General features: G+C 35.6%; 1 protein-coding gene across 1 annotated transcript in view; it reads right to left on the bottom strand.

Annotated features, from left to right (window-relative positions):
- Positions 1–15,362, bottom strand: part of LOC104413532 (calcium-dependent secretion activator 2) — a 141,372-nt gene that overhangs the window by 28,791 nt on the left and 97,219 nt on the right. The window contains exons 17-21 of the mRNA XM_010024545.1: positions 14,167–14,322; positions 11,309–11,456; positions 7,087–7,161; positions 3,598–3,681; positions 3,448–3,480 (exon numbers count right to left, since the gene is read on the bottom strand). Of these exons, the coding sequence (XP_010022847.1) occupies positions 3,448–3,480; positions 3,598–3,681; positions 7,087–7,161; positions 11,309–11,456; positions 14,167–14,322 (496 nt within the window). The remainder of the gene's footprint in view (positions 1–3,447; positions 3,481–3,597; positions 3,682–7,086; positions 7,162–11,308; positions 11,457–14,166; positions 14,323–15,362) is intronic.

Genomic DNA, 15,362 nt, shown 5'->3' on the forward strand with positions numbered 1-15,362 from the left:
GGCTTTGTGAATAGAGTACTAAAAAAAGGAGAAAAAAATTAGACAGGTTGTTCTTCTACATCTCCTAAGGATTGTTTGGCCTTCAGCAGAAACTAACAGAGTTATAGTGGATTCGGGTGAGTTGTTTTAAAAGAAATAGTAACCTAAATCAGCTCCTGCATTACCAAACATCAAAACATACCATTAACAAGAGAACAAATTGCACGTTTCATGCACTACTTATATTTGTAACATTTGTGTTATTTTCCTCTGAACATTTGGTTTCTTTCACATGCACAGCAGGCACAATTTCCTTCACTTCAGAGCTTAGCATACTGTGACAATTACCAACAGAAAGAGTATAATAGCAACTAGATTTCTTCATTATTATTTTTAGGAAATCATAAGCCATCATAGTCATTACTCTTCTTAATCTGGGTTATTTTGCACTGTCCTTAATATTTCTGCTGGTGTTCCAATTATCCAAACATACACAGTGTCCACATAGCCCTATACACAATGGCTGGGGAAAGCAATGGGAGCTCCTTGTGACTGCATATGTCCCACCTCATGAGGGCCTTCTGAAAAAAGGAGGCTCATGTTGAATGTTCTCTTAAACAGGTTAAAACAAAAAAAAAAAAGATGAAACTTTTTTTGGATGGAGTAATTCATGATGCTCTGGCAAGATTAGTGAGTGGAAGAGGAGACACGTTACACAAAAGTGTAACATTTTTACAAACGTTATCTGCCAAGTGAACTGCAATTCTGTGCCTACATCGCCCACCCTGGCACGGAGAAGTTGAGGGATGCCTTCTGGGGAGCGTGCGTCTTTGTGCCCAACTATTTAATGATTAAATCCCCTCTCAATATTAATAGAATTAACATTCTCTTCAAAATGCGCAAGAATCATCCAAGAATGTCCTCCTTCAGAATCCTTTATTATTTCTATTTTTTGTTTGCCTTTTATCTTTTGTATCTCCTTTACCTCTTATCCTCTCTCTAAAACATTCTGCTCAGTATTACCTTCATTTTCTTCTAACATCTCTTTTGTCTAGTTATTTTCTTCTTATTCCACTATAAACCAGCACATTCTTACCTCTTTGTCAAATACTGAGCCTGGCAATCAAAGATCAACAATTCTGTTGAAATCACAAGCTCAAAAGAACTCCAAAGGCCTTTTGCCTCCCGCAACCTCCTTCTCCCTGAGATACACCAAGCTCTTTTTCAGGGACCCCAAGCACTAAGGTGAGATGCTGAAATGGAGTTGGGGCACAAGGGAAGAATGTGGTCATTAACAAAGTGTAATTTTGCACATATTTGCAACTATATCAAAAGAAAAGACCTGCTGTGGTCACCTTTAAGTCACTTCCATATATGCAGCTCTATGGTAAGGAGGGACAAGAAGAGATTTTAAACCATATCAGTTCAAACTACAGCCACACAAGGCATTTAATTAGCTTCAGTGCAAGCTTGCTAGGTTACCATCACACGACTGAGAGCTCAGTGTAAATTCCTCACCCTGTACTCCCCCCCTGCACTTCTCACTTCAGTTGTGAGCCCAGGAGATGACCTTGTAATGTGATGACTTACAGCCTCCTTTTGCAGTTGGAATTTGTAACTTCCACAGCTGGTGATTTTAGATCCTATTCAGACTGGGCACTCACTGTCAGTGGTGACAGTAAGTAAGGGCTCTTCTTGGCCTCAACTGTGTCTTCACAACAAGAAGAAGAATGTGAAGAAGCAATCAGACTCCTTCAACCCAGGTAAAATCTCCTCCAGAATTTGGAAAATGTTTGCTTGGTCAGGTCCACAGCCTCCATGAATTACAGTTTACACTTTTAGTTTACAACTGTAGTACTACCGCCCTGTTCACACTCTGGGCTGTGGGAAAGGTGTGTGGGGATAGCTGAAAAGTGAAGGGGCTGTAAAAATGCAAGGATCCTGACAGCCAGTCTATAACTTGGTCGTCTCTTCAGGCCAAGCCACACGATTCAGGAAATGTGAGAAAGCCAGTGGGGCTCCAGCAACCACCTTCTCACTTTGTCTTCCCTCCCCTCCGGAGCAGTGCACCCCTATGTGACCTCACTTGCAATACTCCCCTGAGCCGTGGCAAAGGTATTTTTCAGTCTCATCTACATAGTGAACTTCAGTGTATCCAGGCCAGTGGTAAAAGACTTTGAAATCCCCTTCTCATAGATATTCTATGTAATTTGAAGAGTTTTTTCATGTTAGTTGAAAGAAGTCAATGAATTTCTAGTTTGTTCAGTAATTTTTACTTTTTTGAGTCTTAAGTGCCTCACCAAGGACCCTTTGGGGCAGCTCCACAGCACAACATATTAACAAAGGCTATTCTAAATTAACTGGATTTGAGATGAGGTATTCCTTTAAATGCAAAATTGAGTCTTTTTCTTTTTCTGTAAAATAGAAGAGCATTTATACAATTCAACAGAAAGTCCACACATAACCAAGTAAGAAAAAATTCTGAAAACATCATCCAAACAGAAATGTTATTATTCTCTATTTATGAATAAAGTGCCTATAAAGATAGGAAAATAAAACATTCCAGAAATACAGGTTTTTTTCATTTTATTTAGTATGCTTTTTTTTTCTTTTTTTTAAAAAATAATTTATTTAGGCTTAGAAGTATTATATTTTTAAGTACAGAACTGCTGAAAGGATTTCTGGCCATCATACAATCCAGCATGTCCGGCATTCTTCTGTATTTGCAAGTTTATTTCTTGCAAGGTCATCAACATAAAAATTTTAATAATTTTTTTGCTATGCTTGGAAAGTAAGATTGTTTTAGAATCACATTAAAAAAGGATGAGAACACAGAATTGTGAAAGAACAAAGGATATTTACAGACAGTGATAATGACAATATTTGATAACTTCTTCCTTGCTTCTTAAAAGACATTCTGCTATGATACTCTAATAAATATATTCTAACAGCTGGATTTTGCTTTTATGTATAAAAAAGCCCTAACAACACCCTTTCTAGTTTTTGTTTATACCCCACGAACATTGCATAAGCAATGGTAAATTGGAGATATAGCAAGCAAGGGATTAAAAAAGCAAGACTTGAGTCTTAAGTAAGAATTGATAAATAATGGATATTTGAGTATGATGTTTCTACTTGTTGCTTATCCTGTACATTTGAACAATTTAGACAAATGATGGAAAGACCTCTACAGAAGAGTATCTAAGTTACAATGCTTACTCTTCTACAACTGAAAAAGTGCATTGAGAATAACCTTTCTAAGCTTTGCTTTGAGACTTACTCTTTGCTTGAGGGAAATGAAATACCCTCTGAGGTTTGTAGTGGCTGTTCAAATACTCAGTGTAAAGCTATAATGAATCTCTGTAGGAAAGCAGAATGTCAACAATAAAAAATGTGAGCTAACAAACCCCCATTTTTTTAATTATTATGAACACTAGGAAAAAAATGAATTAAAAGGCTTGTACTTACAGGAACATCAACGTATTTTGCAGCTGCTTTCACCTTTAGAAAATTAAAAATAAAATAAAACACAGTAAGTGCTTTATACTATAGACTGTGCACAATTTCAGAATTATGCACAGAAGGCAAACCAGAACCATTGTGAATCCAAACACTTACAGTGAACGAAACTAATGATGAGAAAAAAGTGCCTTCATCGTATCTTGACAATTTAGACAGCACACCTTCTAACACTGAAACAACCTGGGGGAAAAGCACAGAGAAAAATCTAAATGCGCAATATGAAAAGAAAATACTTAGAATGAGAATGTGAGTTTTTCTTCCTCATATTTTCATTGTTCAGTGGGCAATGCAAACTATACACTTGATCATTTTCTCCATCTCACAAAGTGCTGAAATCAAGGACAACATTCTTTTTGCAGCTTCACCTATTGATTGGACTGATGGAAATCATTGAACCACTGCAGAAATAGAAACCCAACCCCAAAATTCTCCTGAGGTGGGGCTGCTACCCCACACCAATTTGCTGCCTCTAGAACATGTGGTTAAACATAGGGGGTTTGCACCCAGCATCTATTTTGGGTAGAAAACATATTTTATTTTCTAGGACCACAGCTTCTAAGATCACAGCTTCAAACATGGTGCAGCACAAACGTTAAAGGTGGTGATCTTGGTATCGCATTTCTCTGAACTTTGCTATTGAATAGAAACCCAACTCTGATTTCACCCAACAGTGTAAATAACACTAGAGTTTTCTGTCAACAGCATGTGTTGTTGAACTACTACTACATGGCCAAGAAGGGGCAAGAAAATGTATGCCCCAATCTCTGGTATGGTGTGGTTTCTCTCCCCTGTGCTCTCACCTGTGATTCTCCAGGTAAAGTAAGTCCTCAGCAATTGACACGACAAGGTGTTTTTGGCAAAATTTATTTCCAACAAAAAACCCCCACCTTATTAATTGCATTAAGTATAGCCTCAATGCTTAAACTCCCCCAAATTAGCCTTAAAGCAAACAATTGCCCTTCTCATGTCCCTCTGTGATGTTATATTGCTCAAGTAATTAATGGTATATAACATAAAGTATCTGTCAGCCATTGTGTTCATGCACATTCATTTTACACATATGAATTGCTTTCCATTTTATATAAAGATTGTTCTAAAAGTCATCCCTTGTTCCCAACACAAGTCATTCCCACAACTACGAGTATCATTTTATGAGTGTGAGGACAGAACAAAATTCCATCTGGCATGCTGTTAATGGGCACTGTAACAGTGTCACAACAGTGTCACCTCCAGAGGAACTGAGATCATCACTTTACAATAAGCCCTGCTCTTAACAGTTCAAGGAGCAGGAGCAAGTGCAAACCTACGTTTGTCATTTATCAATCTAACCTGTCATATTTACAGTGACTAATTAAGACACCAGTACGTAGGCACCAATCAAGGAATAAAACCACATCATGAGAGAGAGTGGCAGTTGTTTCTGCACCCCATGCACAGTATAATTATAGTCCTTTTATTAGAGCAAATACCAGCTTTCTGCTTTGCTGTCGCATGCCTGTGAGATGCTGCTGTTCATACTTTTAACTCATTTTATCTGACTGGCAAGGATTCTTTTGCAGAAGGGTGTTAAATCTAACCGTGTGAAGATCTGCTATGGAAATGGCTGATCTCACAAGCAACATGGTGTCCGCAGCGCCAACAAATAGTTCCATACAAGTGGGATGCAAAAGAATGAAGAGCAAAACATTGCAGTGTCAAGGATGTCCATTTAAACGAAGCTGAAAACTTGTTTTCTGAGATCTCAGTGTACAGACATGTGAAGTTCTAAAAGCATTTCTGTGTATACCTCACATTCTCTGAATTGGTTACCCTGAGACACACTGTGCTTTGTTTTGCTGTTTTGTGCTATTCCTATGATTTGAGAAATGTTTTAGGTTGGTAAGTTTTGTGTGCAAAATGCACAGTATAATCTTTACCGTGTAAAATCTCACTGAAGAGAAAGTGCTCTTTTCATTCACATAGATGACTTGCAGCTAAAAACAATGGTTGAAACACATTCCACTGGAACACAAAAGAAATAATACAGAGGCAAAGGCTAAAACACAGTGAAAATATATTAGATGAAAATATGAACACACATGGATATCATGCACATTGATGTGCGTTCTTCCTGGCCAAAACCAAGAATGAAACATCAGCCTTTCTCTGTACCCCCAGAGGCCTTCCACCTTGAAACAGAAGCAATCAGGATGTCATTGGCATTTCACATCTCAGGTGAGGAGTGGCTGGTTAAGCTTCTAATGATCAGCCAATCACTCAAAATACTTGCTTCATATTTCAAGATTTCAACCTCTGTTAATAATATATGTGACAAGTAATAAGGAAAATCTTTCTATACTGACAGCAGTTGTCTCTAAATTTCTTCTATATATATCCATGAGCAATATGACTATTTTCTTCCTTTTTCTATAATCTCAGATATTAAGAAAGATAAATAGAATATTTGCTTTTATAAAATTCCCTATTCTTACTCTTCAATTCACTAAAACCATAATTTGACAGGTTAGCTTGGAGTGATGACAGGTGGCATGTAAAACTCAAAACTATCGAGTTGAACTATTTGTAGTTATTTAAACACCAAATCTTCCCTTTAGAGAAAAAAAAAGTGTGGTTTCTACACATTTATCGGTAAATGGAAACATTTTTCTTAAACGTCTACAGTGATTCTACAAAGCCTTCCTCTTCAACTCCTGTGCAAGCATGGTGGGTGTCAATCCAAAAGGCGATTCCTGCTCCCTCACCCCCTGCCAGCAAGCTGTGACAAGTGAAAACTAAGGCATGATGAAAATGTAACCAGAGTTGTATTTTTGTCACTAACTCACAAATTGTGAAAGTATGGCTTATTTCTCCTACTTTGAAAATCAGATATTTCTGGGTAGTTTGCAATGCATAGATAACAAAACTTCTTACGAAATCTTTCTTTCATGTCATTGCTATGTCACTTGAACTATTAGGGACTGAAAACTTTTCTATCAAGCACTTAAGACTTTTACTGGAGTAGAGATGTTACAGTAACACAAGACACTGTCTAAGTTTTCTTCCCTTGCTCTCCAAGTCCCTATATCATATCAAAACATTTTCTTTTTAACCTACAAAGTCAATTTCAAGAAATAACAACTTAGAGAATATTTTTAAATTAAATGATTTGTGGACCAAAATCTCATTAAAAAATTATACTGACACTCTGGATGTTGTCCACCTCTAAATATAAAATTCACATACTACTTCATGATAGGAAGAAAATTTTCATGTGAAAAATTAAACAAAAAATAAAACATGCTATTACTTAAGATAATACTGATATAATTAAAACCTACCAGTTCTACTAGCTGCTAGCAGTTCTTATATATAACAGAAATACAGAAGACAAACTTACCTGATATTCTGTGCAGGTTGCACAGAAATCGTTTACCTAATGGGTTATAAAATTTAATTTTGTAAATTCAATATTATCTGCATGGCTATTATTTACAAATTATGTTGTTTCCCCCACAATCTCACTGTGATATTTAAAGACATTTCAGAAGTTCAATAATTAGAGATATATTTTCTGTTTTATTATAAATTAAATCTAAAAAGGTTTACCTTTGAAACAAGAAGTGAAATAATTTCTTTAACAGTTTCTTCAATCAAGTCATCTATTTTTGAATGGTATTGTTGCTGTATTTGAAAAGAGAAAGAAGCATTAGCATGTATCTGAACACACACTTTTGTCGTAAGTCATACACGATACAAAGCTGAGAACCCTGCCAGATCAGATTTACTTAAAATTATCATTTTGAACATCGGAAGAACAAACCCTTGAAAATGATCCACCCAATCAAGACTTTCTTACATTCTGTGTTGAAAATTTTCCCATGTACACTGTTGAGTTAAGCAGCTAATGGGGTTATTATTTAGATGAATTGAGTTCTTATTCTTATTCAGGAGAAGGAATGTGAAGGATACTTTTTGTCTTCTCCTATATAATTAAGGTGGCCATGTATTTTTTTCTAAAGGGTTGGTTTAGCTGGAGAAGCAAAAAGACTAGAATAAGATTTAATTAATACAGCATTTCATGTCTGACAACTCTCATTCATAAGTTATTTTAAATGTCCTCTAGAAATAAAATGAGCTCCAATTGTTCATCCTAAAAGAGCCTTTCTGTTAGCACAGTGAGCTGCAGTTTATACAAATCTTACAATATGCTCAAGCAAGGGCAAAATTAAAATTTCATCAACAAAGCAGAATAGATGGTAACAAATTAATAGGCCATAAAAGGCATAATAAAACAGACTTCATTCTCCATAGCCCGTTTCTTTAGCTTTCTCATAAAGAAGATGTCTTTAAGTAAATGCTTTTAAAATAAATCTGACACTTTTTAGATAATACTACAGAGTTCCCTACTGAAACAAGAACTAGGGATCCCATTCTGTCAAGGAGGCACATCAATTTAAACAGTAATTCTTCCTTTAGAAACATTTATCTGACAGCAAAGATTGTCCCCAGTAGCCACTTCACAGAAAATGTGACTTGTAAAGACTAACCCTATCTTCATAGTTCAAGGCTACTTGGAACAGCTAACAGGATAATGCTCAGAGTAGAAGTACGGAGGTCAGTATAAACATTAGGCCAAGTTAGCAGCTGCCAGCTGAATAATTTTCAGAGCTTTAATTTTTTAAAGGATATTTTTCATCTGTCTCGGAGTTACCATACAAACCAAAACATCAAATATGATCTGCTTAATATATTTAGGAATGATTTTCTAAACAGTGTACCTACTGAGCCTGTGTTTGAATTGAGAGAGAATAAAACTGTGAAATGTGTTTGCACACACATATGTATCTGCTATCAGTTGTGTTAATTTTTTGGTTCAATTCCTTTTAAAGTTTAAAAACACTTTGAAAATGTGAATACACATCTCAGATAAGCAGCAGCAAACATCTTGAAACAGTGAAAGAGTGTATGTGAAATACATAAAAGAAACTTTCCACAATTTCAGATATATTTTATTCTAACCATACGAATGTCTTGACCAATATAATATTCTCTTGATCTACTAATCACTCCAAATTGTCTGTGACATCTCTTGCTTACACACTCTTCAGAAGGCAACAGCATCTTACTCTCTGAAAACAGTAAGCGATCTTTCTCCCACAGACGCATGTCGACACTATACGTATTGTGTGATACATCAAAAATCACAGTTGTCCCTCCAATAAGTGTCTGCAACTTCACCTCCACAGCACATTAAATTAATGGATCTATGTATACTCTAAGATCAGTTCCATTTTTTTTCCCTCATTACAAGGCAAATGTAACTTTGTAGGAATTGAATATAATCAGTAACTTCATTGTAGGACCAAGAAAAACAAAAACAAAGTCAAATTATTTGAAAATCACAACAAGCTAACAATATTATGACATTTATTTATAAATATGGAAAGAGCCTGCTGTATTCAAGATGTTTGAGTCTAACCATCTCACTAAATATCACCTTCCATCACTTGCAGATTAAGTTCTAGAAACTGTTAGATGGATATTCAGTGTTGAGTTTTAGGTGAACAAATATGCCTTTTAAAAAATGCTAGCTTAGGCCTTACGGAATGCTTTTCTTGACTGGCAGAAAAGACCATTTTGGAGACTAAAATGAAGATGAAGGAGGTTGAGGGAAAGAAAGTCAATATGGGAAAGTTTTCAAGACCAAGTGGCTATGTAGGACTAACTGGAATTGCCAGAGTTGCTGTAGATAGAGCCAGAGATGCAGCTGTTTATATTATAAGATGATCTAACTGTTTTGTCAGATGGCCAGATTCCACAAGTATGTCATCCAACAAAACTTGAAGCATTTCAAATAACCATGGTATCAGCTACAAGCAACAAAGAAAAGCCCATTTTTAATTTACCTTCCAAAAAATCCTTAGGAACAGAAAAAAATGATAGACAAGAATTGAAGGTTTATGTGAAAGAAGGAAGTTTCCACATTATCTGATATTTCTAATATGTGAAGAATTTGAGATTCCTTTGGTTTATTAGATGAATTTGGATCAAGATTAATTTAGGTACTTTGAAAAAAGTACATATTTCATCACAGATGTCAAATGGTTCATTGGATTCATTTAGAGTCATGGTCACACCTAGTAGGGAACAAAGGCTGTATTTCTGTTTTGGTGTTGTGAAGAGTGTATGATGGAGTTTGAAAGTCCAGATAATGGGAGTATTTCAGAAGAGAATCTGGCGAGGATCTGTAACTGAACTTCGGCTTTTATAGGAATGCTACAAAATGCTGAACTTTGGCTTTGAGGGGACTGGCTAACAGTGCAGGAGGCATTATCCAGAGCAGGCAAGAGGAATGACATGACTGCGGGAATAAGGCTATACCATGTGCCTGCAGTCCTTATGGACGTGCTGGTATTGCGTGTCCACAAAGTAGGGGCTGCATGGATGTGTTTGCAGTTTACTGCTTGGAATGCTAAGTATAAGGTAAGCTGGCAGCATTAGCTTCAGGCAGAGTTGCTAGTTGTGGTTTACTTCTGATGAACCTGAAACAAATTCTTTGTTGCTCTTTTGCCTCACCGAGAAGTGAAAGAGCCCACAACTTTGTGACTCAGTAAGACAGGACACTGGGTCTGAAAAGCACAAGAGCGAAGAATTCATCCAGAACCGTCTTAGAGGATGAACAAGGAAAGAACCGAGAAGCTGATGATCAGTCTGTAGCAAAGGCAGGCAGTAAAAAAATCTGAGGGCTCAGCTTACAAATTAACATGAAAAACAGTATTACTATTTAAAATAAAAAGTGGCTGTTAATAATAAAAGAAAAAATGTAGGTTAAAAAACAACAAAAAGACACTTACCCACTGACTAGCAAACTGGTTCATGTTGCGGAAAACCAAAAGGAAAAATAAAGATGACAGGGTAGAACAGGAAAATGATGAATGTCTCATTGAATTGAGAAAAAAAAAAAAAGACAATTACACTGAATACACTAACTTAAAAAGAGCACAGTACAGAAATGGAAAAATCAACAAAAACAATATGACCAAATAATGTAAACATGAAACTGCCCAAAGCAGACATAATTTTTGCTGCCAGATTCTGATAAATGTTTTTACCCTCTATCCAAAATCAAATGAAACAAAATTACACTGCTAATGCATTAGGCCAGCAAGAACAGTTTTAATTTTATGCTGCTGGTCTCACCAGTCAATGTAGTATGCCCTTTTCACTTCACAGATTATTCCTGCCGAGGGTGACAATATGGGAAGGACAGTAGTCAGTGAAGTCTACATATCCTTCAAAAGCTCTACTGGGACAGTCCTGGCAGCACACTACTGCCAAAATGGTCCCTGTCCTTGGAGACCAAATAAAAAGATCCCATTAAATTACCTGATTATTTCTTTCTTCTGTTTTCAGCATGTACACAGGCATGAATGTTGGACAATATGAGCCACTGAAAAACAAACCTTCCTCACTTAAAACCTGGCTGCAAAGGACAATGTTTTGGCTCTATGCTACTATTACAAAAGAGTCCTGAAGAGGGCTGTTTCTCTGCTGCAACCCAAGAAAAAATCCCAGAGGGGCTGTGAGTCAAGAAATCTTCTGAATGTTCAACAGACTCACAGGTCAAAGCAAATAAATTACAGAAGCATCTGAAGATGAGGGGTTGTGTCTTGTGTGATGCTTTTAGGGAGCTGTCTATGCATGCTCCTGTACAAGCAGAGCTGCGTGACACATTTCAGTTTGAAATTAATCTATAAAGGACTGTCTGCAGTGTGAGATGTTTCCTATTAGCCAAACATGGGAATTAAACATACAAAATTCCACTTACCTCTTGCCCCCCATCCAGTATGCAGAGTTTAGCTGTCTGTTTTTTGGCATCAACTAAGACATTGAACATTGTACACAGAGAAGGAGGGATCCGCAAGTCTGTTGTTTTGTTCATCTTTTGCAGCTTGAGTTCAAATGCAATTCTTGTCCTGTTTATTAAAACACGATTCATAATATCATTTCTCTGATAATTCAGACCAACCAGGGTACAAATTTATGAACCTTACTAAACATGTTGGCTTACAATGTACACACACATGAGAGTATCTTAGAAAATTCTTTAAGTGCAGAATATCCACCCATTCAATAAACAATTGCATTGGTGGCAATCTCAAGGTTCTGCACTGCTTCAGCTAATTCAGTTGAATAACAAAAGTATTATCTTCTTGCCTACTATATAACAATATGCTTCCTTGTATGATGACTAAGAACAATTTAAAGCAGTGAAAATACCCCACATTTTCCAGTCTTTCTATGTTAAAATGCAGTTTATCATACAAAATAGTTGCTTCCAAAAAATAAAATAAAAAAATGCTCTTCTGTCTTTAATATGAAAGGGAAGTTTAGTGAAGAAAATGAGTTTATTATTAAGCAATATATAATTGAAAAGTAAAATGTATCAGGAGATACATAATACAAAACCCCTATTTTCTTCTCACACAGGTGTAAATAGGAAGCAATGCTACTGAAACAAATTGTAATAGTTCAGAATACATAAATATAAAAGAAATGTTTTTTTCCACCCTGTGGAAATAAATGTGGGTACCAGAAATTGACATAATGTTTTAAGAAGATGGGAAAGAAGCATCCCATTTCCATCTTAGTAAGTCTTATAGAACATATTAGTATAACAATAAGAGTTACAACAGAATAGTTCGATCATTCTTTTCTGAGTTGCTACTGTCTAATACAATCCACCCTGTGGACATAATATACTTTCTTTTCCACCTGACGTACTGTATGTTTGACCACACTAAAACATGCTTAGTGTATTAACACTAGTATGTTATGTATTAACACTAAAATATTAATATGTTTTATGTACTGACACTAGAATCATTCTATAATATTAATTACACCTTCATTTATTGTCATCAGAGCCTTCTTATTCTCTACAAAAGCAAGCAGCAAAGATGTCAGGATTGGTATCACAGACCAAAATCCAATCCACAAAGAATTCTTTTTGTAATGCCTCTGTGTTAATAATTCTCTTCTTAGTTTCTGGTTGTGATCCTGGCAGCGAGCCATTTTTAACCTATTTTATGTGTGCCATTAAAATCCATAGTCATCTCTACAGTGAAAAATTTTAGATAATGACAACATGTGGCACTAGATTTATTGCCTAGGAGAATATATTAACACAGTTGCCCTTCCCACATTAATTTGTAATAATCTTTGAATAAGACATAAGATGAATTTGAAAATATTAATTATTCAATAAATTGTTTTGACTAGTACTACTTCTATAAATCTTTGTATTTCAGATAAGCTGATAAGAGTTCCAGCCTAAAAATCTTTTTCTTTTTTTTTTTTTTTCCCCTTCCAGGCTCAAAATCAATATAATCAATATATTGCTGCATCTCAATGATATTCCTTTTGTGGTTTTCAAGATTACACTGTCTTCCAGTCCTTTGAGATTTCATCATTTGTTCTAAGATTTGCTAGGTATTTTAGTTGACAATCATCTTCAACACCGAATTCTTTAGAACAGAAGGATGTAAGCTTACATTACTTCAATTTTAGCAGGTATTTTCTCACACATTCCTTTGCTACAGAGCTTAAACTTTTATTCCATTCACAATATCATCACCCTTCCAGAATCAAATGGAAATGTTTGTGAAATGCTTCTGCCATTTTTACCATGATTTCATCACTATAGCTCTAGCAACAGGCTCATATAGTAAGCCTGAGGTTCTTCTTGTTCCTACTCTGTTTAATAGAAAATAATAAAATACTGTGCTATCAGATTTAACCTTAGTGCATGTTAAAGGTTCTTGGTTTCTTTAGCCTTCTTTATCAATGTCGTACATTTCCTGCTTGAAACTATTAAATTGTCTACAAACTTACTTTTTTCCCATTCTTCTATTTTTATTTATTTATTTTTTATTAAGAAGTCAATATTTTTATGTGTCCAGACTAAGCTTTCCCTGTATGTGGGATCATGGATTCCCTGTAAATTTTCTAGACATGAAGATATTTATTCTAAACTTAAACATATGTACTGAAAGCTACGGCAGAGATCTTTTTAGATCACTATGCTTAATTTGAAATAATATATCCGTAATTATGAGATATAGCTTAAGAAGGAAACCAACACTATGTTTTCTATGATTTCCAGGAGCTTAACAAAATAAAACTTAGTGTCAGATGGATGACTTACAAATAGCCTTCTTTTGTTTATTGTATAGATGTAGAAATACTGTATACTCTTTAGTTTGTAATATATTTCTTAGAGACACTACTCTAAAATAGTGATAAATTAAGTAGCATTATTAACTGAACATAAATAATAATATAGTAACAGAAAGGAAACGTACAAAATGAAGAAGGATTTCTTCGAGCAGATTTCCAAGATTTGCTAGTATTTGCCACAAATATGGAATAAAAAAGACATTTGGTTTATTCACTTCCAAAGGTCTAGTCACAACATGTGCAGAAATTCTTCTTGGTATTTCCCAGATGTTGCCAAGTTGCTGATTGCCAGATGCTGGGAAATACATACAAGACATAATCTCTTTACAGTTGCCCTGATTGCTATGTCAGGATTCTGCTATAGGTGTACCTCTGTGAGCCAGTATGGCTATTCCTAAGTTAGTTTTCAAATCTCTCCAAATTTTTAATTCATCATTTCAACTGTACCTTTTAACGCAGGCTTCTATCATGTCAGTGGCCATGAGTTTAAGTCTCTGCTCTAAATGGCTAGCAAATTCTGGTTCTGGCCAGTGAAGATCAAAAACAAACATCTGCAGAGCATCCAGCTTCCAGAAAAGATCTTCTGATGTAGCTGAGCCATTGCTATAAGAAGCAAAACAAAGTCCCCAAGAAAGAGAAGATAAATGTATAGATGTATAACCCAGTTGCCACAGAATTATATAAGATACTAAGATTTCCTATCACACCATCTTTCTCCTTCATTTCACTGTATCTCATAGCACAGTTACTCTTATTCGCCGATTGTGAAAATGGTCATGGAAAATTTAAAATAATTCCCATTAGGATGAAAAAAAATGAAGTTTTCTCATCTGTTAGCTGAGAAATATGACAGACTAGGGAGGTAAATGGGATGTTGAGGAACATGAAAAATAAAGTAGCTCAAATTTTAGATCAAGACAGGAAAAAATAAAGGATACAGGAATTATTAATTAGCAAGGACCTTCTCAAAACAGTGAAAATTTTGCACATACATTTTCTTGCCTCCATAACTCTGGTAGATAAGCCTACCAAAGAGATGAGGATGCTACTAGCAATACTGTAAAAGAGATACCCAGACAAATGGTCCCTTGATAAATGCTCATTAATTCTAACTGAGGGAATAACATCAGATCCTGGTGGAAAAAAGAGACCAGAAACTATTTAAAGAAATTTGTGCACAAACAAAACGGGGGATTAATATGGCTCTGACATCTCAGATTGTCCATGTAGTTCTAAAGTTCTTCTTCCATTAACTGCTAAATTAAAAGACATTTGCTTCTGATAAAATACAACAATTTGAGGCTAATTTTAACAGTAGCCACAGTTACACTTCCACTATCATCGTGTTTTCATGATGCGCTGCATTGCAGCGCCTGGGTTATTGCTTAAGGACAGTTGTGCTGCACAGCATGGCATTCCAGCATATTAGTAACACAAGCAACCAAAATTCAGCCTGGCAGTCCCAGTTTAGATCAGACTAGTCGAAACATGTCACTACTGACATTTTTTCTTCTGCCTTATGACAAAAGAACATGATTACCAAAATGTTAAGTGGCACCGGCTCTTATAGAAGAAGTCAGTGAGTGTTGAGTGTGCTCAGGACAGAGCAGGGTCTGATTAAAAAGAAACAAAATAACAAAAAA

This window comes from Nestor notabilis, unplaced genomic scaffold (genome assembly GCF_000696875.1).
Source record: "Nestor notabilis isolate BGI_N333 unplaced genomic scaffold, ASM69687v1 scaffold14141, whole genome shotgun sequence".
NCBI lineage: Eukaryota > Metazoa > Chordata > Aves > Psittaciformes > Psittacidae > Nestor > Nestor notabilis.